At 45.6% G+C, this 27,635-nt stretch overlaps 2 protein-coding genes across 2 annotated transcripts; one reads left to right on the top strand and one right to left on the bottom strand.

Moving 5' to 3' along the window:
- The first annotated feature begins 19,934 nt into the window (after positions 1–19,934).
- LOC128722645 (T-complex protein 1 subunit beta) lies at positions 19,935–21,885 on the top strand. Its single transcript, XM_053816320.1, has one exon. It carries the CDS (start codon positions 19,944–19,946, stop codon positions 21,546–21,548), a length of 1,605 nt encoding a protein of 534 aa, XP_053672295.1. The 5' UTR covers positions 19,935–19,943; the 3' UTR covers positions 21,549–21,885.
- Positions 21,886–22,169: 284 nt separating this feature from the next.
- Positions 22,170–23,324, bottom strand: LOC128723550 (lysosomal thioesterase PPT2 homolog). Its single transcript, XM_053817303.1, has 3 exons — positions 23,152–23,324; positions 22,844–23,093; positions 22,170–22,764 (listed from the first exon to the last, which is right to left on the bottom strand). The coding sequence occupies exons 1-3, from the start codon at positions 23,281–23,283 to the stop codon at positions 22,292–22,294; spliced, it is 855 nt and encodes a 284-aa protein (XP_053673278.1). The 5' UTR covers positions 23,284–23,324; the 3' UTR covers positions 22,170–22,291.
- Positions 23,325–27,635: the final 4,311 nt, after the last annotated feature.

Below are 27,635 nucleotides of genomic sequence, written 5' to 3'. Positions count from 1 at the left end.
TTGGAAGGTTTAGCGTTGTCTCAGGCTGTTCAACTGGCCCTGAACGGTCCTGCGGGAGCACCAGTGTGTAGTCGAGCGTTGCCAATCTAATACGCTTTCACCGGGTGGCACCGAAGCGCGAAGGAACATAACAAAAAAACACTAACGATGGCACCAGTAAACTAACCTACCAACAGCTCGCATAACATAAACATTGTCTAGGGAAGCCTCGCTAAAACAAAGCACAAAAAACGCGATTTACCCGCAAACGGAAAATCTCACACTCACGACATCTGGTCGTCGGCTGCGCTCTAATCCCAACCAGACGTAACCACGCGGTCGTCTTGGCGGCAGAAATGTAGCACGCATATGTTGCACTTCTTCGCGCCACGCTCGCCTTCAACCACCAGAGTTCAGTTCGCTACTGGCGAAGCGTTCATTCATGTGGGCTCGGCAAAGATTCGATAATTGCCGCTGAATCAACGGCCAACCGAGGAATGAGTAATGTTGTTGATGTTGTTCTATCTCCGAACCAGCGGGGCGCGCTCTCAAGATACGCACATCCTCCCGACCGGACGCGCGCGCCAACACTTTGCAGCACTTTGTCTCTTTTCACCGATCGCGGTCGTCACCGCACACACGCCAGGGAAGCCTTCATGGCTGCCTTCGATTCCGTGTGCACTAACACTGCTGCTCCACGGTATTGGGGGGGCCAACTTTTTTTTCACAGCTCCAAGCTTTCGCTCTCAGCTCGGCTCTCTTCGAAATCGCGTCGGTCGTCGCAAATCAATCCTTCGCGGATCGCACGGATGTCTGCGTGGCCACGGACGAACCCAAAGCCACCATTTCGTCCACACTCCCAGAACGTACGTACGGCAACACTCCGCGCACAATGTCGTCCGCGGCTGCAAAAGAAGCAAACCCACGGTTCCGCTGTACACGCGCGCACCGCTCGAAATCCTGTCAAGCACTGAGAAAATCGAGCACTGATAAGCGCACTCGAAGGGTCAAAAAGAATCAACAGATTTCAGGCGGTCCTTAGCCACGCCTTCCGGTTGGGCGATTTATTTCCCCCATTTTATTTCTCCGTTCTCGCTCTCTCTCTCTCTCTCTCGCGTTATCTGTCATCTTTTTCATTCTCTGTTTCTCTCTCTCTCGCTCTCTCTCTCTTTCTTTCTCGCTCAAGCACGCACCAGAAGGTGGAGTCACCCTGTCAGCTGTCATGGTTCCGCAAGGGTGCTCTTTTTTTCTCATCCTCTCTGCCGGCCTCGTGCTCTGTGCTGTTCTCGCCACCTGCACCGGTCGCCGGGGGTGGGTTTCGTGGGCGAGATTCTCACCCCTAACCGGTGGCCGAGAGTGAGCGTTTGTGTGCGCACTTGCTTTTCTCGCCTCGCGGCTGTGTGTTTGTTTGATTGGTTGTGAGCTTTTGCGTGGAAAGCGAGAGGAAAAGCGAGCACTGGCTACAAGCGCAACAGCAACAAGCGAAGGATTGCAGCTACACTTCCCACTTGCCGACCGCGCGCAATCGATGACGGTATCATGATGACGGTCGACCGTGCCTTGGTGTGCGAGATGGAACGGAAGGATTGCGCTATGGTGAGCGCAAGTTTTCCTGAGCGAGAAAAAAATATGGTACCATCTGGCACAGGGTGACTACGAGGGATGGTGTGAAAAGCGAATGAAACGGATTAAAATAAACCAGTAAGAGCCGCTCAGGGGTTGAGATTTGATTAATTGGATCATCTTTAGCAAGCAGCATAGATAAATGCATCATGAAAGATGTTTTTGTATGTGAAACGTTGATTTAATAGTTTTTATTTGCTTATTGCTTTTCAATTACCTCATTCCAAAAATTACACCATGGTGAAATTTTGCTGATGAGCATTATTTGGAAAAGGATAAACGTGCAAAATACATCGCATCCATAATTAACTAGATGTTATCAAATTTATCATCGTAACAAAATACTATGAATTATTATAAATTTTTAATTGCATGGTACATAGTCCAGCGTATAGCTATTCTGCTTTCTGAAAAATGGATTATATCACATGCGCAATCTGTGAGCATTGGACGTAATCGAATTTACGGAGTTATGTGGTTTATTACTCTGATAAGGTGTACAGCGTGACTAGCACAATCTTCTTGTGTTCTTGCAGGCATTACATATCGAACGATTTATTTTCAATTGTGAAATAAGAGTAATTCAAAGAATAACCAGGTAAATCAATCAGGTGCCGTCAAACGACAATTTACGACTCGTTCCTCCCAAAACCCTGGACGAAACTGATTTTATTGAGCCAGCTCAACTCTAGCCATGTGCCAACCATCATGGCCCGAGTGTTGATAACCAATCCATGCTGGCATCCATTTGCGCCGCGCAAATCTATCTTTATTTGCAATCTCATCCACTGTGCTTATTTTTTTGAAAAAGTTCAAGAAGCAATATTAGCGGTCTGATCAGCTATTCGGCTTTTCCGTAATAAAAGGAACCGAACACTTTGCGATAAGGCTATGGCTCTAGAAATCTTGTACGGTATCTGGCGATAGGTGCATTGGGTTGTTTTTTATTGCACAATCAAACCCAATACCTCGTTTCGATTGTTGTCAAATCACGATGGGTACCGTACCGCAGCAGAAATGACCCAATAAAGATAGCATAGAAGGAATGCGGCAAGGGTAGCGAAACAAACTTTATCTAAATATGTGGCCTGTTGTACATTTTTTTCTGAAGCTCTTCCTGCCACACCAAGTGCTTGTTGTACCTTGAACAAAAATCAATATCAACTAATTCAAACCTTTAACTAAACCTTGTCTCCTACATAATCTTTATTGTAAGTTCATTCATTCCTATTTATCGTTTATATTTGCTTCATTTTCTGCATAATATTTCGATGACGTATTTCATCGTTTGCTCACATATGCTGTATTGATTAAACTCTTTTCCCTACCAATGTAGGCTGTTATTGAACGGTTTAGTAGGTATTGTTGCGAGCAATGTATCATATCATAACTCTTCAACGCGCAATTGCGCCTTGCAAAATCATAGTTTAAAGGCAATTCGTCATACATGACGGTGTGGCTTTCGCAAAATCCAATATTCTAATAACTGGTTAATTCGGTTTTAACCTAATCAATATCCGCTTCATATACACCGCCAGCGACAGTGATCGGCAGATCATCAATGGCTATCGATCACACCGGTCGATTCCCACTCCCAGGGATGATCCTGTCAGCGCGGACACCACACCACGGAAGGCCATCGCGGTATAATCTTGTGCGAAAATCTTCACCCAATCGCCCAGTTTTCTGCGTGGCCGGATTTCGCAAATGCTGCACCGAATTCTTTTGCGCTATATTAAATTTCAACCCAATCAATCACTCAACTGCCTGACAACGGGACGAGTGCTCGCTTCTGGATGCGCCGATGTTTATGCTTGTCGGCTTTCTTTCTTTTACTTTTTTTGCTATTCCCTCCAAATGCACATTCGCCTGCCACATGTGCCTTCCATGTGAAGGCAGCGGAGGGCAGAAAACAGAAGAAAAAAATTCGCACACGCATGCAAAACGCTCGAGCTCGAGGAAAAGTGAATGAATTCGGTCGTCCACCCCGACCAATCCGGTCCCGTGTCAAGCGATGCCCAACGATGAAAGGGAAAGCGCACCCATCCCGACCGACCGAATCTGGAGCGAATAATTCGGTGCTATTATCAGCTTTGCTTCTCGCGGTCGTGGCATATTTGTACCGTGTAATTTAGCGCCACGCAACCCGAACGCCGAATTCGATTTAATCCTTTATCTTATCGGTACCATCGCGCGTGCAACCGCAGCTGGTGTCGCGCCCCCTTCGGTGGGTTTTTGGAATAATTTTCGTCGGCTGGGGGAAATGCTTCCGTAGATTTCATCATCAGCCCTGCCAGTGTGTTGCGAACGGGTTGGGTTGGCATAATCCCGTTGACCTTTCTATCCCGCGTGCCGTTCCGGGAGCGCTGTTTTACAACATTTGCTGCAAATCGATGGGCTAATTACAGACCGTACGGATGCAAACATGCGTTTGCAGTGTGCGAGTTCGACGTAGGGAGCCAAGTAGAGGCCCTTTTGTCATCAGTGATCCCGCATATGTCACCCGAGCGAGTGGGATCGATCGTAGACCCACGATGAAACCCACGAAACGGGCACACACTCCTGCGACGTCGTGATCGATCTCACGGACGCCGGTTGATGTCTTGTTTGCTTTTTATTGAGCATTCATTTAAAAAGGCATAACTCACTAATTAGACGTGACCAAATATTGTCGTAAAAAGGCGACGTGGTACCGTGCGCTGGCGGCGGTGGATTCCAGTCCCATGGCAATGATGTTGGTACTGCTTATTAAATAAGGCCGATTCCTGCCCCCAACCCATCAATTGAGTTTCCAGCGGCGGACCCTTCTTCGGTGGATCTTTAGCCGCGTCGATCGACGGGAAACGCGGCCCGGTTTTGTCAATCGATGGCTATTACCATTGCCCACTTATGCAGTGTGGTTCCTCCCGTGATCAATTGATAAGTCGCTGCGCTGTTGATAGGGGGCAGCAAATAGATTGACCGATTGAACCGGAACGGGACCGATGCGGAAACTGGCCGAGCGTCGTCGGCGCCACGTGACTTCCGACTTTTTTTATGACATTTTTATGTACATCCTGCCAAGGGGCGGAAGATTATGGCGCAAAAGTCTCACGCCAAATGCTGGATCGCCGTGCGCTTGGCTCCCTAATGAGAAGCGTTTTAATAGACGTTCGGTTGAAAGGCACTCCTCTGCTGGTCGGCAACAGTTTCAAGCTCATTTGTTTCCTGCAGCGAAGTGATGCTAAATCAGCTATAAGGAAAGGCAATGCGTCCGTCGAGTTAAACCAATTTGTGCCATGTATTAGAATTGACTTGTATACTTTTCATTTATTTCTTTCGACGATGTTTGATTTTGTTGGCCTTTAAAACAGGGAAGCTTTTACATATGACATTAACAACTATTTTTTCAATCAAAACAAATGAACGTATAACAATCATAGTTGAACAGAAAAAGGGTGACAATATGATAAATACATTTTTAAACTATACGAATATCCTCCAGCTACTATTGTTTGTTGTTTTTTCCTTACGAAACATCATCAGATTTGTCTCAAAAAAAATCCTTGAAACGGTGTATTATAGCAAAAATACATTTTACAACGCAATCGTAAAAATGATAAAGAATCATTAGGTGGCTCATCAAAAAGCAAAGATCCCATGTGTCTCCTTGTAATGTGATCCTTTCCCTCGTGGCCAGGAATTAACACTCATTGCAGCAACGAATCTAGCGTGATCAATTAATGCGCACAGCGGCTGATGAGACGCCCTTGTTCACATGATTTTTTTCGTTGTTGTTTCTCTCTTCTTCTTCTTCGGTGCATATTCACTCATCTCTTTGTTTCACTCCTGCCCTCATTTGCAGCCACAGTGGGCCTGAACCGTGCAAGGGGTTCACCCTAACTGACCCTAACACCAGACGCGGGATTGCGGTGGATCGAGCTCGTCGCCGCATCAACCGCCGGCGAACATCTTGATTTTCTCGCAACTGATGCAATCCGCTATCCGCTGGTTCCGTGGGATGCGCTTGCCTTCCTGGGGCGCAAAACACCCCGTGTCTCGAGCGCAGCGCGTTTAATCAGGGTGTTATAAAATAACATTTACAGAAAATTTCTTTTTAATTCGAATTTACTGCCGTCGTCATGTGAGCCGATGCGGGCCCGGAATGGTTGCGGGCCTCCAAGGGCGTTGTTGTGGTCGTTTGTTTCCACTGCATGTTGCTTGGGCTCAGCGTGCAGCAGCGCCGGTTGTCCTGGCTAACCGAAGTGCATTTAGGTGAGGGTCAATGGCACCAACGCTGCAGGTACTTTGTTTTTTTTTTTGTACCGCAGGATGAGCAATACCGCGTGACAAAAAGGAGTCGATCGGCGAGACTTTTCAGCACGTTCATACGTTGCTTGTGCTATTGATTTTGGCTCTGGAAAGCCAGGACGCCATTATCCTTTTCCCAAACCCCCGTGTACGCTGGTACGATGGTTTGGGTGCGAAAAAGTATTACCGAAACAGGGTTGCCGCTCCCGGAATCGAAGCAACACCGTTTAATGAGGCTGATGACCACGCCGCCATGCTCCACTCGCGCTTGAACGCGACGGCTCCCACAACAATATCGCGCCACCATCATCAATCTTTATTAATTGCTCGTGAATTAAGTGTAACGAAAAGCAACAGGGTCACCCAGAGGGGGGAGAGAAAATCTCTTGCACCGCTAACCCACCGCCCACGCACCGATCGCGTAAGTCCGCACCCGCACCGATAGGGGTTCGCTTTTGGGTGGAGTAAAGTTGCAACCACTCGCACTCGCACTCGCACCCCAGTGCACCGTGTGGACGATTGCGGTTTTAAAAGAAATTAGCTTTGCTCAACTCGATTAAATCGATCACGCAACCAACCAAGGTTCCGCGTGTACATGCGCCACCAGGCGTTCAGCTGGCGCGGGCGTAAGCGATGGATCTGGGATCTGGGAAAAATAGGACCCCCTAACTGACTGCAGGCGGTCATTGATCAATCTGCTGTTGATTTATTTTTATTTTACTTTTTTTTTTGCTCCCGTGCCAACCCGCACGAAAAGGCAACGGCTTTAGCAGTACGCTGGGTACGTTTGCTTTCTTTTCCGATCGAGTGGATCGAATTACCTCTGGCGGGAGTTTTCGCTCGCTTTAAATCGTGAAACTTGCCACTCGCACCGAGAGGGAACCCACCCTCGGAACGGAACGGATCCCCATCCGTACGATAAATCGTGGATCCATTAGCGCGATGCCAAAGGGCACAGGCTTCAATCTAAATTTCAATTAGCCACAACTAAGATTACAAACAGTTTTGTCTCCGTGACGAGACCTGCGGCGAGCGTTTCGAAATGTGACTCTCCACCCACCCCGGGCGAGTGCGAATGACAGTGACGAAGCCGTCATCATCGTTTTCGATGATATCATCACTTCACATCGCGATCGCGCGGGGCAAAACTTTCGCAAGCAGGATAAACGATCGAAACATGTGTTTTCTAGCGCGCCTATCCGTGTGCCTGTGGAACCACCACCGGGTGCCCGGAATCGGAACGGAAGCCTTCGAAATAAATCTCAATTGGGAGCGTTTTGCTGTTTGGTTTTTTTTTTTAACTTTGTGCACGTTGCTGTAAATGAAACGAAAGGGAGAGAGACAAAAAAAAACACAGCAAACACTCCGAAACAACCCACGGCACAGTAATGCACGATCAAGGGCTGATCTATCGGCGCAGCGTGGACATCCCGAACAGGGGAGTGGGATCAGTTTCACATCGCGGTGGAACGCGAAACCAAACCGAACCGACCCATCCGGCCTCGCGCGGGCTTTATTTGACGCATCCGAAGTGAAAACAATTAAAACAACCAATTAATCAATTTAGCAAATGAATCAAAATTAGTCTCCCGTGAATCAGTGGAGCGTAGAGCGCACAACAGCCCTGTGGAGATGTGGCGGATTCAAGCAGAAACATCCCAATCCCGGGACCGGGCCACACTGGCCAGAGCACCCCGAGATCGGTCGCTGGAAACACCAACACCAAGCGGGCATTAATCAGGGGCGTCATAAATTTCGCGCACGCATCGCATTTCGCAGTCGCGCTCGGTACGATCGGGTGCAACGGGATGACTGCACCGGACCGGACTTTCTCACGCCTCGGTTGAGGTCTCGCCGATGGGGCAGATTATTGCCGCTAAATGCCGCTGGAACTGTTTGGCCGGGAGGGCAAAGGATCGAATCGGTTGTGTCACTCACCCACCGACGAACGGGTTGAATGTTTCTCGCAGTTTGATGTCTTTTTTTGTTCGATATCTCTCGCTTCAACATTTGCCATGGTTTGGCCACAGTGATACTGGCGTAGCGAAATACCGTCACCATCGGGGTTGCGCAAAAGGGTTTCAAGATTCGTCACTCAGCTTTTGTGTTATGCAGCCTTCTACACCAAAGTGTAATATTTGAATGAGTTATGGAGGCCATCAGTTTTTCGAAAGGATTCAATTGCATACAGAAATACACCAAGACGGACATTAATGATCGGACCATTCGAATGGGATTTAGAATCATATAATAAATGAATGTTTCCCTTCAAAACTATTAAAAAGGATCCTTCATGGTTTAAATGGTGTACGTCGCTTTCATGTCTGTTTTTCTTTAATATACTAGGCTTAGGATTTATTACACTCGAAGACAGGTTTGTCGCTAACATATCGTTACGATCGAGCATGATCATCAATATTAGAGCATTTTGTATCATTCCTTTTTGCTGTTCTTCGAAAAAGATGGTCACATTTGGAGGAGCAAAACCACATCCATTTGGTTGAAAAAACATGATGTAACGCCGTCTCGTTGGACAACCGAACCCACGGCAGCGGGTCGTGTTACTTTTAGCCAAAATTTCAAACCCCCATCACAGGCCACCATGGCCATCGCCACCTCTGTTTGCCTTTGGCGCCATTCTAATTGAGCGTTTTGGACCAAACTCATCACCACCATCACCGTGTCTTTGTTATCGTCTTGGGGGTGAGCCGATTCTTCGGCAACCGAGCATGATTGGATTGCTCATCGAGTGCATGGATTGCTCAAGAGATTGAATTAATCTCGCTCTTCCCACCAATTTACGGGCCCTAGCTGACGCTGAGAGCGGTCCGCTTCGGTCGGGATGGGACGACTTTGGTTTGGGGGCTTTAATTTACCAAACCCACTGCCGCCATCCGGGGGTGCGAGAGCTGAAACCCAAAAATGGCGGTCAAAGTTGAGGATCAAGAGCACCGACCGAATGTTCCGAGAAAATTGGTCCCATTTAGCAGGCCCGTCCACACGATGAAGAACCGACGGAGACGGGATTCTATAATTCTTCATTACGCCGTCAGTGTCAGTGCTGGCGGGGTTTTTGCTGGGGGTTGCTTTCCATCGAAGCGATCTTTCGAGTGGGTGGGTGAGTGATTCAGTTTGGATTTCTTAGCCTTGCCCTAAGTAAACTTAGGGCCCTTGCCCATCCTCCGGTGGGACCGAACCGGGTGCGATGCGATGGGTACATTACGGTGACGAAGAAATCGAGTCAAAGTCAAAGTAACGCTCGTGGGCACGGCAATTTACATTTCAAAGAACTCGCTCCAGTGAACCTTCCTCGACCGGCGTCCGGGTAGGCAGGATTGTTGCAACCCGTTCACCCCGGTTCGCCAAGAGCCGAGGACAAAGAAACGAATCTGGGAGTGCGAGCTGACGGAAAATAACTTACGAGCCATAATTTAAATAAGTTTTTCCAGCACTGCTCGTTCTCACGGGCCTGTGGATGCGCCAGTCGATCGGAACTGGCCGCCCGAGGCAATGGGTGCGCGGTTTTTCGGTCTACTTTGTTCAAACGGGTTGCTGAAGCGTGGCGACGAGAACCTCCTAAATAAATAGTGCTCCGCGTGCTTCGTGTAATCGGCCGATTTTCCACCGGCATCGCACTCAAGCGCCTAAAGCACTGGCTGGTTGGTAAGTTCTTTAGCGGAATTGCGCCGGCAAAGCTCTTCAAAATGGCTACAAGCTGTACGCGAGAGATGGTTTTAAATGATTGATTTTTGATTTTTCCTACCGAAACTCCACTCCAGATTCCAGCGGGTGGATTTGCTGTCCTCAAAGCGTCCGTTTTTGGGCGCCTTTTTTTGGGACAAACACGAACGAGCCTCGGTACCATAATTCTCCTGCTCGTTAACCCACCCCGAAATGGAAGGAGTTTGTTTGTTGGGTTTTTTTTTTGGCTGTCCTTCATGCCGGCTTTCTGGCTCATTTTCATGTCTCCTGCGTGAATGAAACGGTGGAGAAAAAAAAACGCGGTCAAATAGGCACAACAGCACAAACCGCGGGGGTTAATTCCCAGCTCGGTGCGCTCTCGCTACGCGCCAATGTCACCGACATTCACGGGGTCACGTCATGTCACTGGCGACCGGCTTAGCAAGGAACCCCTTTTCACGCCCCATTAAAGTGTGGCTCGATGTCCATTTAATTATTCATAGATTTAATCAAAGATAGGAATCTTTCCGCCCGGCGTGCGTCGAGGGACCACGGCAAGGATTCGGACCGCTCGTAGCATATGGACCCCGCAATTAGAGAGTGACCCGATGCTTCGATGGGGTTGCCGTGCCGTGCGCTACGATCGGCATCGCCGGCGGCGCATTATTCACCTCATCATATTAATTAAATACTAATTCTCTTGCTATTAGCGTGATACGGTTCTGACATAAATCAACGCAAAAAAATCCATTAGATAATCACGAATCGATGCGCACGTTAAACACCGCAAACGAGTGTTCGGAATATGACAATTTATGTCCTACCGTACGAGCTGCTGTATCGGATTTTATTCCCCTCATTATGCTAACTGAAGGTAGCAATATTTGATAACTTTATGACCTTTGTTCGCACGGCTCGCGCGTTACCGACCGAGAAGCGGGCAACGTAGATTTTCTTCTCCAAGAGCTATCGTGTTATTTGGAACTTTTCATACTTTTCGGTGGTGTTTTGAAACGATATGATATCACCGACGAGCATTAACAGTCCCTTGTGGAATTCAGAATAATAATTTTATAAATTAGTTGAGTGATGAAACAAAAAGGCGTTTCCGAGAGTGTACATCACTATGATAGTGGATAATGCACATGATTAACATCAGTTAAACCAAAAAACATTTAGTCTGACGTCATAATTCTTTTCAATAGTCTTATGAGACGGATTTAAAGTGTATAAATTAACGCATAAAACAACACATTTATCATTTTTCAAACATTTGTCTTACAATCTTTTATACCAAGTGATATTGATGGCAATATCGTATGAATACATGGTATTGGTATAGCGTTAAAATAAACAAAGAACTCAAAGCAGCGAACACTTTTTTGGTTATATTACTTTATACAGTAAGTCAGCTTTTTTACTTAAATTAGCTGCTCTTGTATTAATCCTACTAATTGAAATGCCAAAAATATAGTAATAAATCGCGAATAAAACTTATATTTGGGTGATTCATAATGATTCCGAGGCACCATTAATTGGGTTAGAGTTCGACACTCCATGTTCGACATTGTTTTAAACAATGTAACGTTTGTTTTTCCCAACAATATATTCAAACTATGAAGTTACTCATCATACTGTATTGTATCACGCAGTCGGCAAAGGCAAAATTCATTAATATCAATTTTGCAATTGTTCAACATTGATACGCCAGCATCGGCGCTCTTGATGCTGGGTAAAGGAATTCGGCCGCTTAATTATCAACATCCGCCGCACGCAAGCAAAAAAACCGCACCATATCATCATCGTGCAATCTATTGTGATGCCAAAATGTCGCATACCAACGAAGTGAATAGGGTGCTGAGTGCAAAACACAAGAAAAAAGAGTCTGAGAAGGTTTTGTAAATTGTTTACGCTCTGATTCAGTGTGTTCGGGAGCTTTGTGTGGAGTTCGCAGTAAAGTCAAAACTATAAACGCGCGTTACCAATTGATGGCGCATTACGAAACGCGTCCCTTCGTAAAGTGTGCGTATCATGAATCTAGATTACGCATAAACCGCATGCATTTTTTTTTGCCATGCGATCACCCGAGAAAGATTCATTGCCACCGAGGGTTGGGCTATGGGCATCTATTTTGACCAACCGGGCAAAGGGACGACCTGATGATTCCCCCGAGAGTATGCACAATTATCGGATGTGGACTGCGGCACTTACAAATCGCGTGACACTTCACCTTACCAATTCGCTATGAGAACGAAACGGCACGGCTGAACGATCGAACGCCAAGTGTCCCCAACCGCCCAGGTGAACCAGCCTGAGATACTAGCAATAAATTGTGTCATCGTAAGAGCTGCAGCAGCAAAAAAAGAACCACCCACTCAAATGACTGCCTGCCCGGGGAGGATGGCTGAATCCCGATGGCCGCACCGGACTGCGGAAGAATTCGCAGAAGCTGGTGACAAGCTTTATGCGCCCAAGGAGACAAATAAGATCGTACCCCCGGGTTCGGATACATGCATGCAGCAAAGTTAAGTCTTTCAGCGTTCCGTGGGTGGTGGGTGAAGGAATCAATATCCTTCGGCCGTGGTGCCGAAGAGCAAATGGGATTTGACGGAGAGCAGAAAAACGGCAAGTGAACAAAAAATAAACAACACACACAGCGTTCGAAACAGCGCTTGTTTCGCATTCTTTCAAATTCCAACCACCCGCTACGGGGATGTATTAACGATTTGTATTCCAATCCCACCTGGGAGGGGCCACCTTTCGGTGTTTCGACAGCGATTACGACCCGCCGGTTCCCTTCGCTCGCCAGGGCAGGGTGATTTTTCATGAAACTGCCAAAGCCAACGGACAACCTTATTGAACGGTTTTTTTTTGAGGTTTCCGTAGCGTGGTCACGCTCACTCATCCCCCCACGAAACCGGGCTCGAGCCACCAATCCCATTCGGTGTAAAGCGCCATATTGCAGGTGGAACCGTCACCGCAGCGGATTGATATTAGATCGCAATCCCAAAGGTGCCATTTGTATTCCAGGGCTTCGGGAACCCGCGTTAATGCTGCTCCATCCAAGAAGGCTGCGACCGCCGGGCAGGATTGGCGGTTTCTTCTGCAGAACGTGCGAGAGCGAGAGAGAGAGAGAGCACGAGAGAGAGAAAAACCTGTCGAAATAACTAAATGTCGCTATTTGATATTACTTTATCGGCCATTACGGTCGACAAAAAAAAAGGGCCAGTGCCATCGAATTTCATGACCCCCAGAAGCTGTTGTCGCGATTCCATTCCGTGCAGGGCGATACCAACGTTGGGCGTTGCGTTGTTACGGCGCGGGTGTAGTTTATAAACATTAACAATTTGACTGAATTGTAAATAAGCATCGGTGGCGAAGTAATGATCGTCGGATCCTTCGCCTCGCCTGTGTCACGTGCGGCCATATACAGCATGCGGGGGTAGTTCGCTTTTCACTCAATCCGATAAGCGGTGAATAGATTTGAACCGTCGGGGTCGAGTCCGCCTCATCTCGGGACCAACAAATAAGCGTCCAACCGTGTGGTCACATTCCAGGATCCGGAGCGGAAGAAGGAAATTAAACGGCGAATGGTATCTATTAACTTTTATTGGGAAATGATCAAACTGTTTACGAGAGTTCGTCCGGAACCGGTGGTTAGCAATCGCTCGGGTTAAACCGACGGCGGAACTGGGTTGATGATTTTGCTTTTACATTTTTAATCCACTCTTTCGGTGGGGAACGGAATTGCAATGCTAGTGGGTGGGAAATTCCGCTTCGGAATCGAGTTTATACGCTAATGCTTGGGCACGGAGTTGATTCCATTTACTGTGCTTAAGTAACGGCGTCTACTTAGTTGAATTGTTAGGCTCTATGCGTCATAATTAAATACGTATGTTTCTGTCCTACGTTACATTTATCAATAGTTTTTTAAACTTGCCGTTTCTCTTTACTGAAAAACTTTCTTGAACTCTCATACAACAGCTCTGTGAAAACTTACTTGCCAATTTTGTAGGAAAAGCTCATTATGGACCGGTTCTTAATAAAAAAAATCCGTATTACTTTTCTTCTCAAACAGTTAAGTTCAAACACCCAAACACTTTTTAGATCAAGCGCTTAATGATGTGTATATGAACAAAAGGAAATCTATAAATTATATATCATTAATGAACTCTCGAGATATAGTGGCTCCCAACAGCACGGTCAATTTTCAGCAGCTCTTTTTAGAAAAGGTCATTATAAATAATTGTTAAAAGCTACCTGATCGGGAAAGTCACTCGATCCAAAATCATAAGACTAGCCTCTGGAAAATCGTATTTTTCTTCCGCGTTCGGATTCATTCCTTTGGTATAACATTCAAAAGAATTGTTCCTCAATTTCCGTCGGCTGAACCGTGCGTGCCCGTTTAGTGGTGATTAATCCATTAAAAACCACTCAGCGTATGAGCCACCCATTCGCGCTCACACGAGCGCAGAATTTAGCGATCATCTACAGCCACAAACGACAGCCCGTCATACTAATGCCGGCCGCAATATAAATGCAAACATTTGCACTCGCGCAATTATATCAATGCATTCGCGAGCGAAACCCATTCCCATGCCTATATCGCTTTCGGTTTGCTCACGCTGATGATCCGCGTTGTCGGACCTCCGGGTTGCCGCGACCCGGGCCGCGAGGAGGCCAGGAAAACTAATTTTAATTAACTATTCCATCAGTAAACATGACCGCCCTTTCGCTGATGGCATGTTTCGCGTCGGAACGCGCGGAGGCGGTAGCGCTCATCGATGGGTGGCGATCCACGCGGCGTCGTATTAAAAATGGACTGAATGATCAATTTTAATTATTCATCGATATGAGCCGTGGAGGGGGGGGGGAGGGCAAATAGTGCGGCTTCGATTCCGGTGGCCCACCCAGGGACCGGGGCGTTTCCGGTGTCCCCGTTTCGTGAACACACACAGCTTGTCTCAACGACAAGCGGGCGGGAGGCGCAAGCCCACGGCCAGAGGATGTTTTAATTTGTGGTCATAATGAAACGCGCCCGTCCACCATCGGGCTTCGTTCGATAATTTCCGATTGCCACGAGCGATTGTTTTTCCAGCGGGCAGCCATTTCCATTGGGCGCCCGCGCCGAAGTCAACTTCCAAACGGTCCGCTCGTTCACCGTTCATAAGGCCGGTTTTCCGATGGGTGGAAAAAAGGGGGCGAGTTGTATTTGCATAATAAATAACACACACACACACACACGCACACACCGACCGGGCCGGGTCGGTTCTAAATTAGCCGGGCACGACAGCGCACGGATGGCACGCCGGCAAGGACATTGTCGGCGCGGTTAGTTCCACCGGGAGCGTCGGCTAGGGAGTGTGTGTGTGTTTTTAGCGAAAAAGTAACGCGTACGCGGGGAAAACAAGCGAAAAATCGGAACCAATTTTCATTTCCAACCCCGCCGGGGACGATTCGGGACGAACGAGGGCTTTGCGGATTGCGCCAGGAGGCCACGAGGGCCAGTTGGCCAGGCCCGCCAACCTATCATCATTCGATCGTAATCGGAGCAAATCAGGGAGTGGCCCAACCCCTGGATGACGCCACCGACCCCAGCCTTTGCCTTTTGGGTGGCGTGCGTTCCAGAGAGGGGTCGGCTCGTTGGGTAATCATAAGGAGTAACGATGTTATAATCAGTAATTTAGTAATGAATAACCCTTTCTTCTTCGTCGGCCCACCCGCGGCAGGGATCGAGAAGGTGTAGCGAAGTGGAACGGAAAAGCAGCATAAAATACGGGATTGGTTGTTGCACACCTTTACCAAGGCGTGGGGAGAAGAAAATCCTGCACAAGCAAACGGCAACCCCCGTCCGTGGAGTGTTGTAATAAGTTCGACAGCCGTGCCGCAAGGGAACAGCGAAGGGATGATTTACATTCCGAAGGAATGCATTTTCCAGCTCTGGTTAGGGGTAGTTCTTTTAATTTGCTACCGGGAATGGTGCGCCGGAAAGCTATGCTGTCGTGCTGAAATGGAGCGATAAACTTGAGCATTTTTACAAGGACAATGATAATAATTATCATCCGGGTTTTAACGAGCATTGTATTTTGCATGCGAGCACATACAGGTTTACAGTCAATTAGGCGCTAAAGTTTAGAAGCCAAAGAACTTGCTTATACTTGTCATATGGTTATACAGGATATGGATTTGTGGCCATAAGGCAGACTACGGTTTGTATTTTATGCGATAGCACTAAGGATTATAACTCTTATCATTCATATATGAATCAGATAATCTATCATGTGGTATTGATAAGAAAACTAAACAGTGGATGAATAAGAATTGGTCACAAAAATTGACAACATGAATGAAATGTATATATTTTTATATAATTGACATGTATATTTTTTATACAAAAAAATAAGAAAATAAAAAGAAGAAATGTGTTTTTTAGAAAATTGATGCTATAACTATTTCTCGTTTTACTGTCTATTATTTTTATTGTATACTGATATTTCTACAATTCTTAATTTTAAACCAATAAAATGCGGTCTAGTAATCGGTCACTTTTTCATAAAGCTTTTGCAATATTCTTTGTTTTTGAGAAAATTCACATTTATTGAGATAGTAAATAATCATAGGGCTTGAAATGTCCTTCAGGATGTTAAACAAATACTCTCATTATAAGAAATTTCAACACCTGTATCAATTGTATTTGTAAAACCTAATAAACTCCAGCAGTATGTTGTTATCGGAATGAAATGTGCTACCGAATATGCGTGATATTAAAGCTTCGATTCAAAAACATTAGTTTTTGCTCTCGCGTACGCCCTGAAATCGTTCCTTGTAACTCTGCTACCGGATTCCAGCCATCGATCGATTTCCTGCTTTTTCCAACATTTTTCCGTATAATATTGTGAATTCTTGGACACTTCCTTTTTTTTCTCTCTGCGCTTCCTGCGGCTCCTGCCTCTTCGTGCAGCCTTTCCACCGCCATCGGTATCGGTAGCGTTTTGTACACACGTGATTTGAATAAGAACATTATTCATCTCGTGCCTGGTGATGACTTTAGAGCGGGTCCATTTTTTCTTTTCTTCTTCTTCTCACACATCTTTTCCTCGCAAGACCGCCTCCTGGTGTGTATATGTGTGTGTGTACGGCTAACTGAAAGAGGCCAACTCGGACGGAGGTGTTGAGGTCCGCACGGCAAGCAAAAAAGAATCCTCGCCAGCAATTGTCAACCCGAGATCCTCTCTGCTTTACGCGCAGTCACCGGAAAATGATTTACAACCCACCCCCGGCTGCGCATCCAAAGCATCCGCTGGCGCGAGGTTCGCGTCCCTATTTTCGCGAACAAAAACCCCTGCGAGAGGCATCGAGAGGGCCCTTAAAGGCAGGTCGCACGAAGGGAGAAAAAAAAAGAAATAGATTTTTCAAATATTTCCCAACTTGTCAATTAAATGCAATATTGCCAAAATCTTTGATTTATGGCCGCCCGTGGCTCGTGCCGTCTTTTCTTTTCAACTCTTCTCCACAGTGACTTATGGCCGTCGTATGATGAACTACCTCGGCTGACCGGACTCGTAACTCGGTGAATGTTAACAAATAGATGGCTGCCTCGGCCCGCGTGGGGGTGGGAGTAATTTTATTAAATTTTTTCCACCCTTGTGGTTCTCCTCCGGGCTACCCTTTTTTTTTTGTTGTTGTCTCGGCCACCGGCCACGGCGAGGAAAAGCTTCCCGCACACGCGCCTGTCGATTTGAATCGGGTGATGAACTGTATCGCGGGCGTCGCCATGGGCCATGATAATGGCTGATAATTATGTACATTACAAGGCTATTTGTTTTGTGTGCGATCGCATTGCTGGTAACGCTGCAGAATGTCCCTGGCAAGCGAACCGACCGGCCGGCCGACCGGCGAGTTGTCACTCGCATTTGTTTTGTCCAGCTTTTATAATGGCCCTCTTGGCGCTCCTCCAGGCACAGGACCCTAAGGGTGCCCTATTTATTGCGCTCACAGTCAGTCTTCCTGCTTCGGGAATGGCGATGCGAGCGGTTTTACAGCATTTTTTCACACACTCTTTGCTGCCGGGCGATTGGAATAATAAATTGAAGCAGAAGGAGCTGGTTTATGATTTGTTTGAAATGGCAAGACGAATTCCTCTCCCGGGAGCATGAAGACGATTGGGCGATGCGTGTCCTTGCGCGAAAGGAAAAATATCCTTACATCCTGTTTTCTATTTTTTTTTCTCAACACTCATTCCTCCCTCATCTCGGACAGTGATAGATCGTAGGCCGTTAACCCTTTTTTAAAAATACCATCTCAAGTCGTCCGGGAAATACAAAAAATGGCCGACGATCCGTTTGCTGCTCGATTAATCTTGGCCCAGCATTGACCTGGGGACGGTGCCCATTTGAGCCCACCGCTCTTATCGGCCTATCCGCCTGTTCGCGCTTCCGCCCTGAAAGACTTTCATTGATTTAGTGCCAATTAGGACACGAAATTGACCAACTTGTCTTAATTAAACGGTGGCCATGCGACCGGCTGCACCGACAACCGGTTGCGTGATTGGGACTTATCAATCGCCGCGCAATTCTCGCCTGCATATGTCACGGGTAATATTACAACCAAAACGAGTCACGATGATGGCCGGCCTTTCGCCACGTCTTCGAATGGGTTTCCCCCGTCCAACGGTATGCCGTGTTAAGGATCGCCATAAAGTAGGTGAAAAATTGTAATCTCTCCCGCTGGCGAATCCCTGGTAAGCATGAAAAGTAGGCGTACTATTTTGGAAATCTTCCGCAGAAGGCTCCAACACCGCTTATCGATCGCTAATAAGCAAGCTGCATGGAGAGAATGTTTGAATTCACTATGTCCGCGTTGTGGTAGCGTTGCGGTTTTTCTTTTTTATATTTAGTCTAATAATTATGCAAAAAAAAACATTGGATTTTGTCTGAGAATATATAGATTTTTACTTTAGCCTTTGTGAGTGTAATACTCTTTAAAACACGTGTTTGAAAATTCCATTCATTTTTTTCTGGATACAATACAACAACATAGTAGCGTGAAACCTGATTTTACAACTCGAAGTAATGGAGCCATTGTTACTAAAAGATGTTTCATATGTATGTGCATTGTTAGTTACCAAGTTAACATTTATATATAGTATACTGACCAACCAAATTACCCTATGATAATTTAAAATGCATATATTTACATATGAAGTTTTCAATTGTAGTTTGTATAATTGTTCGTTTTGCGCTACTTTTGCCTACATTGAGCGATGTATTTATAGATGAACTTTCTCCTACAAAGCTTCATAGTTTTTATACATCCATATATATAATGATAAATGGAATAAAGGATTAACATTAGATTTGCGGCTGACAAACGACGTTGCTCGACTGAGAGCTGTACCTTCAATCAAAACCGTTAGACCATTAATCGGTCAGGCACTTGCTTAATAAGCAAGTAAATAAATACCTTTAAATATCTAGGAGTGGAAATTTTTTGCAAAGATAACAAATAGATAATAATTTAGAAACGTTAAACACATTTTGTTTGTGATCTAAATGTATTTAAACCCCCTACCGGTTTTTCAAAATCCGATCTAATATGTTTGTATAACGACAGTCGACTATATTATTTTTTATCGGGATGGTAATCCACGTTAATGTTTTAGGCTAACTATTTTTGCTACACCTTTGTTTGCTAAATATCTCCGTTAATGCCATTTATTGGGAGAATTTGACAAACATAAGATGCAATTTCAAAAGTCCATTTTAGATTTGGTTTATTCTACTCACCTGGCCTGCTATAGCCAAATTTACTGAGTCAAAAAGAATCAATATTAGATTGTTTGCTATGAATTCAACAAATTAACATGAATGAATCATTAAATAATATCTAAACATAAAATTTTATTCTTTTCAATTCAAACAAACATTAATTTCAACCTATATACCACAGTAAATAAACAATGCTTCAACAACGAATTCGTACTGCATGCTTTAAATTCAAGCAATTGAAAACTACGACAAACCAACGAAAGTTGTGTAAAAATTACAACGAGAAAAATACCATGCTCTTGTTAATGATCCAAACATAGTATATTAACGCTCCTACTAGATTTTAAACATCGTTTAACACACGGTTTTAGTATTTTTACATAAATTCCCATTGTGCGCAACCGAATGTCAGGTGACAGCTACCCTGTGCTCATTGAACACTGACAGCACGTGACAGCCGACTGCATAGTGGTATATGTGCGCGTTGATCGCCTTACCCGGCGATTCATTTTTCTTTTCGCTTATAAAAAAACGTGTTGAGTCAGGCGGCGAGCGTGTTTTCTGTTTCTGGCAAGTTCCGTCTGTAATTTTATCGTTCGCAAAATGGTATCTCTCAACCCGGTGCGCATTCTGAAAAATGAAGCCGAGGAGGAAAAGGGCGAAATTGCCCGTTTATCGTCGTTCGTGGGCGCCATCGCCATCGGCGAGCTGGTAAAGAGCACCCTCGGACCGAAGGGTATGGACAAGATTCTTGTCGCGAACGGCCGCAATGCCGGACAGATCGAGGTAACGAACGATGGCGCCACGATTCTGAAGGCGGTTGGTGTGGACAATCCAGCCGCAAAGATTCTCGTCGACATGTCGCGCGTGCAGGATGACGAGGTCGGCGATGGGACCACCTCGGTCACGGTGTTCGCCGCCGAGCTGATCCGGGAGGCCGAGAAGCTGGTCGAGCAGAAGCTCCACCCACAGACGATCATCGCCGGATGGCGCCAGGCCACCGATGTCGCCCGTGCAGCACTCCAGGCCGCGGCTGCCGACAACTCAGCCAACGAGGATCGCTTCCGGGAGGATCTGATGAACATTGCCCGCACGACGCTCAGCTCGAAGATTCTGTCGCAACACAAGGAACACTTCGCGAAGCTCGCCGTTGACGCGGTGATGCGCCTCAAGGGATCTGGTTCGTTGACCGCCATTCAGCGCATCAAGAAGCTCGGCGGATGCCTCGAGGACACGTTCCTGGATGAGGGTTTCCTGCTCGACAAGAAGCCGGGCGTCCACCAGCCGAAGACGGTGAAGAACGCGAACATCCTGATCGCGAACACGCCCATGGACACGGACAAAATCAAGGTGTTCGGTTCGTCGGTGAAGGTCGACTCGATGGCCAAGATCGCCGAGCTGGAGGGTGCCGAGAAGGAGAAGATGGCGGAGAAGGTGTCGAAGATTTTGTCCCACAACATCAACGTGTTCATCAACCGGCAGCTGATCTACAACTACCCGGAGCAGCTGTTTGCTGATGCGGGTGTAATGGCCATCGAGCACGCAGATTTCGATGGTATCGAGCGGTTGGCGCTGGTGACTGGAGGTGAGATCGTATCCACCTTCGACAACCCCGACTTGGTGAAGCTCGGTAAGTGTGACCTCATCGAGCAGGTGATGATTGGTGAGGACACGCTGATGCGTTTCTCGGGAGTGCCGCTGGGTGAGGCCTGCACGGTTGTCATCCGTGGTGCAACGCAGCAGATCATCGACGAGGCGGAACGATCTCTTCACGATGCACTGTGTGTGCTCGCTGCCACGGTGAAGGAGTCACGTGTCGTGTATGGAGGCGGATGTTCCGAGACGCTAATGGCTACGGCCGTCTTCAAACTGGCCGCGGAAACAGCCGGCAAGGAATCGATGGCGATCGAGTCGTTCGGACGTGCGCTGATGCAGCTACCCACGATCATCGCCGATAACGCGGGTTACGATTCGGCCCAGCTTGTGTCGGAGCTGCGGGCAGGTCACTCGCAGGGCCGTAATACGATGGGGCTGGACATGAACAACGGCAAGGTGGGCTGCATGAAGGAGCTGGGTATCACCGAATCGTTCGCCGTCAAGCGACAGGTGCTGATGTCGGCCGCTGAAGCCGCCGAGATGATCCTGCGCGTGGATAACATCCTGAAAAGTGCGCCCCGTCGTCGCGTACCGGACCGTGGCTACTGCTAGAGCGTAAACGGCACGTGCATTTTTTTCTTTCTTCCTAATTCTCATTTTATACACACATCCTGCTGCTGTTCTCTGCACAATCTTTCTTCACAATCCCGTCTCGCCGTGGAAAGGACGGTTTCATCGGTTTGCATTGCTTTATTAATACTAAACACTGTGTTGCATCATCGTATTAGACGGGGTACCGGACTCAGCGGGCCCACCTTCATTCGCTGCCTTTGTCGACAAGGGCGCATAATACATGCCTCGTGTGTCCCTTTGAGGGACACAGCTGCGGAACAGCGAGCTGTACCGATCGTAAGAAGCAAACGAATAAATTCACTCAATACTTAACTAAAACGAGCGATCGAAGAGTTACATACAAATCGGAAGCATGAAAGAAAGGCAAAATTATTCGAGCCGCAACAAGACAAGGCCCATTAACTTGGCGGCTGTGAAGAACGATTCGCAAAAGAGAACAACGTTGCTATTCGAGTAAAGTATCATTTGATGAACGCAATAGGCACACATTCAGTTTTATTGAAATTCAGTATAAAAAACACCGTGCATTTGGTTGCTGTTTAGACAGCATACAATATCAGCCTTACGATCAATTGCAAAGGTATGAGTGGCCGGGAAGTATTTTAAAGCTTTAACCCATCTAAATGCTACCTAGAAATATTATAAAAAACCCATTACGTATGCTAAATCCGTCCCGTCCGTTGGGTAACTTGGGGTTGCATTAGCAAAACCGTTTGGTTGCATCAGTCGAGATATGGCATAATAACGCCATCGATAACACTGTTCGAGCGATGCCACTGATAATGGTGCACGTTTTCCTTCGCAATCACGTGCAACCGGCCGCTCTCGCCCAGGGTCTTCAGACCGATCAGATCCTCCGTGTAGATGGTGCTCTCCTGCAGCGGTATCACAGCGTACGATTCGTTGTAGAAGCTGAAGTGGCTCGATTCCCACGGCGTTATTACGCCATCGTCCGGACCACCGATCAGCACCAACCGATCCAGGCGCATCATGGTGTCACGGAATTGCGTGGAATTGGTCGAGAATATGTGGTTGTTCACGTACGGTAGGAATATGCTGTACTCCTCGAACAGGTCCTGGTGGTGCGGATCGTTCCAGTAGTTACCGACGGACGTGTGTTGCCCGACGTACGTGTAGAATAGTTGGTATGCCGTTCGGGCCACCAACGAGGGGAAGATAAGATGCAAAAAGTCATCTGTTCGGGTTAGATAGGAAGCGATACCGATATAGCAGGTTGTTGAAAATGTCATAAGAAACGTTATGAATCATCTTACCGCCGAATTGGCCCGCCTGTGGAGAACTTAATGAGATGAACGTTTTCACGCAGTGCCCAGGATAGGTTTGAAGGACTGCCCGACCGAGCAGTCCACCCTGCGAGTAACCGATCATGTTTATTCCATCAGGATGTTCCTCACAAACCGCTCGCAAATAGCCGTGTGCTTCTAGCACCTGATGCCAGGCATTTTCTAGGCTCGACCATCCTCCGAAGCGTTCAAAGTTGTACACCACCGTTCCGGGATGAATCTGTGAAATGAAGCGATGTTATTGAGGATCGCGTTCGAGGAGGATGGCCATATCTTACCTCTTCAATCCTGTCGACCAGGTGCTCCATACTATCTGCACCGGTGAGAATGCCATGGTAAATGAAAACTGGTCGATACGCTAGCGTAAGGCTTAGTTTCAGGACGATCGAAAACACCAGTGCTGCAAACATTTTGAACAAATTGTTTCAGCAATTTTACAGTACGCTTTATATTGCTGTCGAACTAAGAGAGCTTCTTTGTGTAGCTGTCATTGGAGGCGAAAATGACCAATTGGTGAGTAATTTAGCAATATACGCAATTTACACGCATCAATCGTGTGAGTACGGTGCGTTTCTTATCGGGATTCTTCTTCTAGGATAATCACTTTATGCGTGTATGTTAATTCAAAAATCCACAGGTGATTTTCAAAGATGGTGCACTTCAAAACTAATAGATTGATATTTTTGGTGCCTTAAATTGCTAGCAATTTACGCGTTTTTGAACCTATTTTTGCACTGAGATCCAGAATTTCTGCCAATTTTTGTGATGTTAGTTGCTTGTAATTTTGGATTTATTTTTGTGGCATTAGATTGTTTTGTTTTGGGCTGCTTGTGTGTGCGGCTGTCAATATTACACAGTTTATAATACAATGTCCAAATGTCACTCATGCCGGCAGCATGATTACGAATGTCGGTACTCAATAAAAGTTTTAATTCGTTTGTTAATAAAAAAAAACTTAAAAAATGGCATATCCAAGGATCTACAATTATCTCAAAACTCAACGTTCATTTGTACTATTTCGTTTCCTAATCATTGGAGGATTTAAACTGAAAACGAAAAGCATTGTACCCAAACCGGATAATGGTGCGCACGGATAATGAGGAGATATACCGGATAGATGAAGCCTCCTTAGTACACGATCTCATGGTAATATCGTTTAGCGGGCGCTGCTATTTCACAATCATCTCAATCACGATGGCTCTTCAGAAAGAACATTTGCAATAATTGGATTGTCGAATTTTAAAAACATTGAATTTAAAGAACACGTGGTGATCTACTTGATAATGCAAAGACCCTAGTAACCCTGCTCGTTTGTGATTGGTCCGCGCGAGAGATTTCTGCACTACGGACCATTATGCGATGAACGGAGGCCATTTTTATTCATCACTGCTGTTTCATGTGTTTTCTTGAAATAAACATACCAAATTCCGTTGAAAATGTTGTTATGCATGACTGAGGATTATTTTACATTGTTTTCTTCTTTGTTTTGTGTTCGAAATAGATCTTTTTGGTAAAACTTAACAATTAAGGCAAGAATAATGTGCTACATATTGTGGGCACTTGAAGCGCATAGTGCCTATGGAATAACAAGCGATCGAGCGCGAAAGAGATAGCAGCACGCAGGTGATCACGCCCCAGAAAGAGCGGGGATATGGACTGATAGCGCTATGGGGAATTTGCGATGCGACGAAGCGAGAAAGAAATGTTTGCAGCCTGGTATCCTCCTGGACGCATGTTCGCCTGTTACAAATAGCTGGTTTTGGCTAGTAAACTCGACATCGAAATCCGCCCGCTCCGAGACGTTTTTCTGAACCTGGCAAAAGCGGCGGATTTGAGCGCGCGCGCATATCGCAAAAGTAGCGAATATCGGCATATTAGCGCATCGGAAAAATAATGATGGATGCAAAAACTAATCAATAGATCCTAAAGATCAATTTATGATAAGAAAATTATGATATTTATGTTAAATACTAGTGAAAATGGACCCAAAACGATGAAGACGGTGTGAATCGCCCGCAAATATGATTTCTTTCAATTCTTGTAACATACAAGGTGCGTTTCTTTCAGGAAAATGTGGAAAACGTTTCAGGATTGAATAAAGAACAGAAATAACTAACATTATTTATTGTGAAACGTTTTATTGTGTACTGTTTTCTCAAAAATATTCAGCCCATTGCGTTTCGGATGTATATAATTGAACGAACAATTGCTCTTTTGTGCAGATATGTTATTTTATTTCAGTTATTTTCCAAAACTTACAAAATAGTCCTTTCAGTGTCCACTTTTATGATTTATTCGCAATGGTACGAACTATCCTTCGCGACTCCATCATCTTCATGCTTCATACCGCCCTTAATGTTTATTGCAGCATGTGGTCTATGCATTGCTTGCATCTCGCCCAGTTGCATCTAATTCTATAGCTAAACGGAAAAAAAGCCCCATTCGGCTCCTGGATATAACGTTACGCAGAATAGCGCTCATTTACAGGACAATGAATTAAGTGTGAAGCAATTTCCTTGCGTTGTTTATGTTTTACAACTGTTTCTTATAACTTTCGCAGCTGATCGTTGAGGAAGCTCCCACCGATGAAAAACTTACAAAAATGGCATATCCACGGATCTACAATAATCTCAAAACTCAACGTTCATTTGTACTGTTTCGTTTCCTAATCATTGGAGGATTTAAACTGAAAACAAAAAGCATTGTACCCAAACCGGATAATGGTGCGCACGGATAATGGGGAGATATACCGGATAGATGAAGCCTTTTTATTACACGATCTCATGATAATGTCGTTGCCCACTGCTATTTCACCATCTTCTCGATCACGATGGCTCTTCAGAAAGAACATTTGCAATAATTGGATTGTCGAGTTTTAAAAACATTGAATTTAATGAACACGTGGTGATCTACCTGATGATACAAAGACCCTAGTAACCCTGCTCGCTTGTGATTGGTCCGTGCGAGAGATTTCTGCACTACGGACCATTGTGCGATGAACGGAGGCCATTTTTATTCATCACTGCTGTTTCATGTGTTTTCTTGAAATAAACATACCAAATTCCGTTGAAAATGTTGTTATGCATGACTGAGGATTATTTTACATTGTTTTCTTCTATGTTTTGTGTTCAAAATGAATCTTTTTGATAAAACTAAACAATTAAGGCAAGATTAATGTGCTACAAATTGTGGGCACTTGAAGCGCATAGTGCCTATGGAATAACAAGCGATCGAGCGCGAAAGAGATAGCAGCACGCAGGTGATCACGCCCCAGAAAGAGCGGCGATATGGACTGATAGCGCTATGGGGAATTTGCGATGCGACGAAGCGAGAAAGAAATGTTTGCAGCCTGGTATCCTCCTGGACGCATGTTCGCCTGTTACAAATAGCTGGTTTTGGCTAGTAAACTCGACATCGTAATCCACCCGCTCCGAGACGTTTTTCTGAACCTGGCAAAAGCGGCGGATTTGAGCGCGCGCGCATTTCGCAAAAGTAGCGAATATCGGCATATTAGCGCATCGGAAAAATAATGATGGATGCAAAAACTAATCAATAGATCCTAAAGATCAATTTATGATAAGAAAATTATGATATTTATGTTAAATACTAGTGAAAATGGACCCAAAACGATGAAGACGGTGTGAATCGCCCGCAAATATGATTTCTTTCAATTCTTGTAACATACAAGGTGCGTTTCTTTCAGGAAAATGTGGAAAACGTTTCAGGATTGAATAAAGAACAGAAATAACTAACATTATTTATTGTGAAACGTTTTATTGTGTACTGTTTTCTCAAAAATATTCAGCCCATTGCGTTTCGGATGTATATAATTGAACGAACAATTGCTCTTTTGTGCAGATATGTTATTTTATTTCAGTTATTTTCCAAAACTTACAAAATAGTCCTTTCAGTGTCCACTTTTATGATTTATTCGCAATGGTACGAATTATCCTTCGCGCCTCCATCATCTTCATGCTTCATACCGCCCTTAATGTTTATTGCAGCACGTGGTCTATGCATTGCTTGCATCTCGCCCAGTTGCATCTAATTCTATAGCTAAACGAAAAAAAAGCCCCATTCGGCTCCTGGATATAACGTTACGCAGAATAGCGCTCATTTACAGGACAATGAATTAAGTGTGAAGCAATTTCCTTGCGTTGTTTATGTTTTACAACTGTTTCTTATAACTTTCGCAGCTGATCGTTGAGGAAGCTCCCACCGATGAAAAACTTACAAAAATGGCATATCCACGGATCTACAATAATCTCAAAACTCAACGTTCATTTGTCCTATTTCGTTTCCAAATCATTGTATGAATTAAACTGAAAACAAATAGCATTGTACCCAAACCGGATAATGGTGCGCACGGATAATGGGGAGATATACCGGATAGATGAAGCCTTTTTATTACACGATCTCATGGTAATATCGTTTAGCGGGCGCTGCTATTTCACAATCATCTCAATCACGATGGCTCTTCAGAAAGAACATTTGCAATAATTGGATTGTCGAGTTTTAAAAACATTGAATTTAATGAACACGTGGTGATCTACCTGATGATACAAAGACCCTAGTAACCCTGCTCGCTTGTGATTGGTCCGCGCGAGAGATTTCTGCACTACGGACCATTATGCGATGAACGGAGGCCATTTTTATTCATCACTGCTGTTTCATGTGTTTTCTTGAAATAAACATACCAAATTCCGTTGAAAATGTTGTTATGCATGACTGAGGATTATTTTACATTGTTTTCTTCTATGTT

The sequence above is a fragment of the Anopheles nili genome, chromosome 3, assembly GCF_943737925.1.
Source record: "Anopheles nili chromosome 3, idAnoNiliSN_F5_01, whole genome shotgun sequence".
Lineage (NCBI taxonomy): Eukaryota > Metazoa > Arthropoda > Insecta > Diptera > Culicidae > Anopheles > Anopheles nili.
This window is presented reverse-complemented; position numbering and strand designations above follow the sequence as displayed.

What these genes read in the sequence shown, in the direction of transcription:
- LOC128722645 (XM_053816320.1), top strand. Translation starts at nt 19,944, where the DNA reads ATGGTATCTCTCAACCCGGTGCGCATTCTGAAAAATGAAGCCGAGGAG.
- LOC128723550 (XM_053817303.1), bottom strand. Translation starts at nt 23,283, where the DNA reads ATGTTTGCAGCACTGGTGTTTTCGATCGTCCTGAAACTAAGCCTTACG. An exon ending in TGGTCGACAGGATTGAAGAG is followed by an intron (nt 23,094 to 23,151) that starts GTAAGATATGGC and finishes TTCATTTCACAG; the next exon opens with ATTCATCCCGGAACGGTGGT. An exon ending in ACAGGCGGGCCAATTCGGCG is followed by an intron (nt 22,765 to 22,843) that starts GTAAGATGATTC and finishes TAACCCGAACAG; the next exon opens with ATGACTTTTTGCATCTTATC.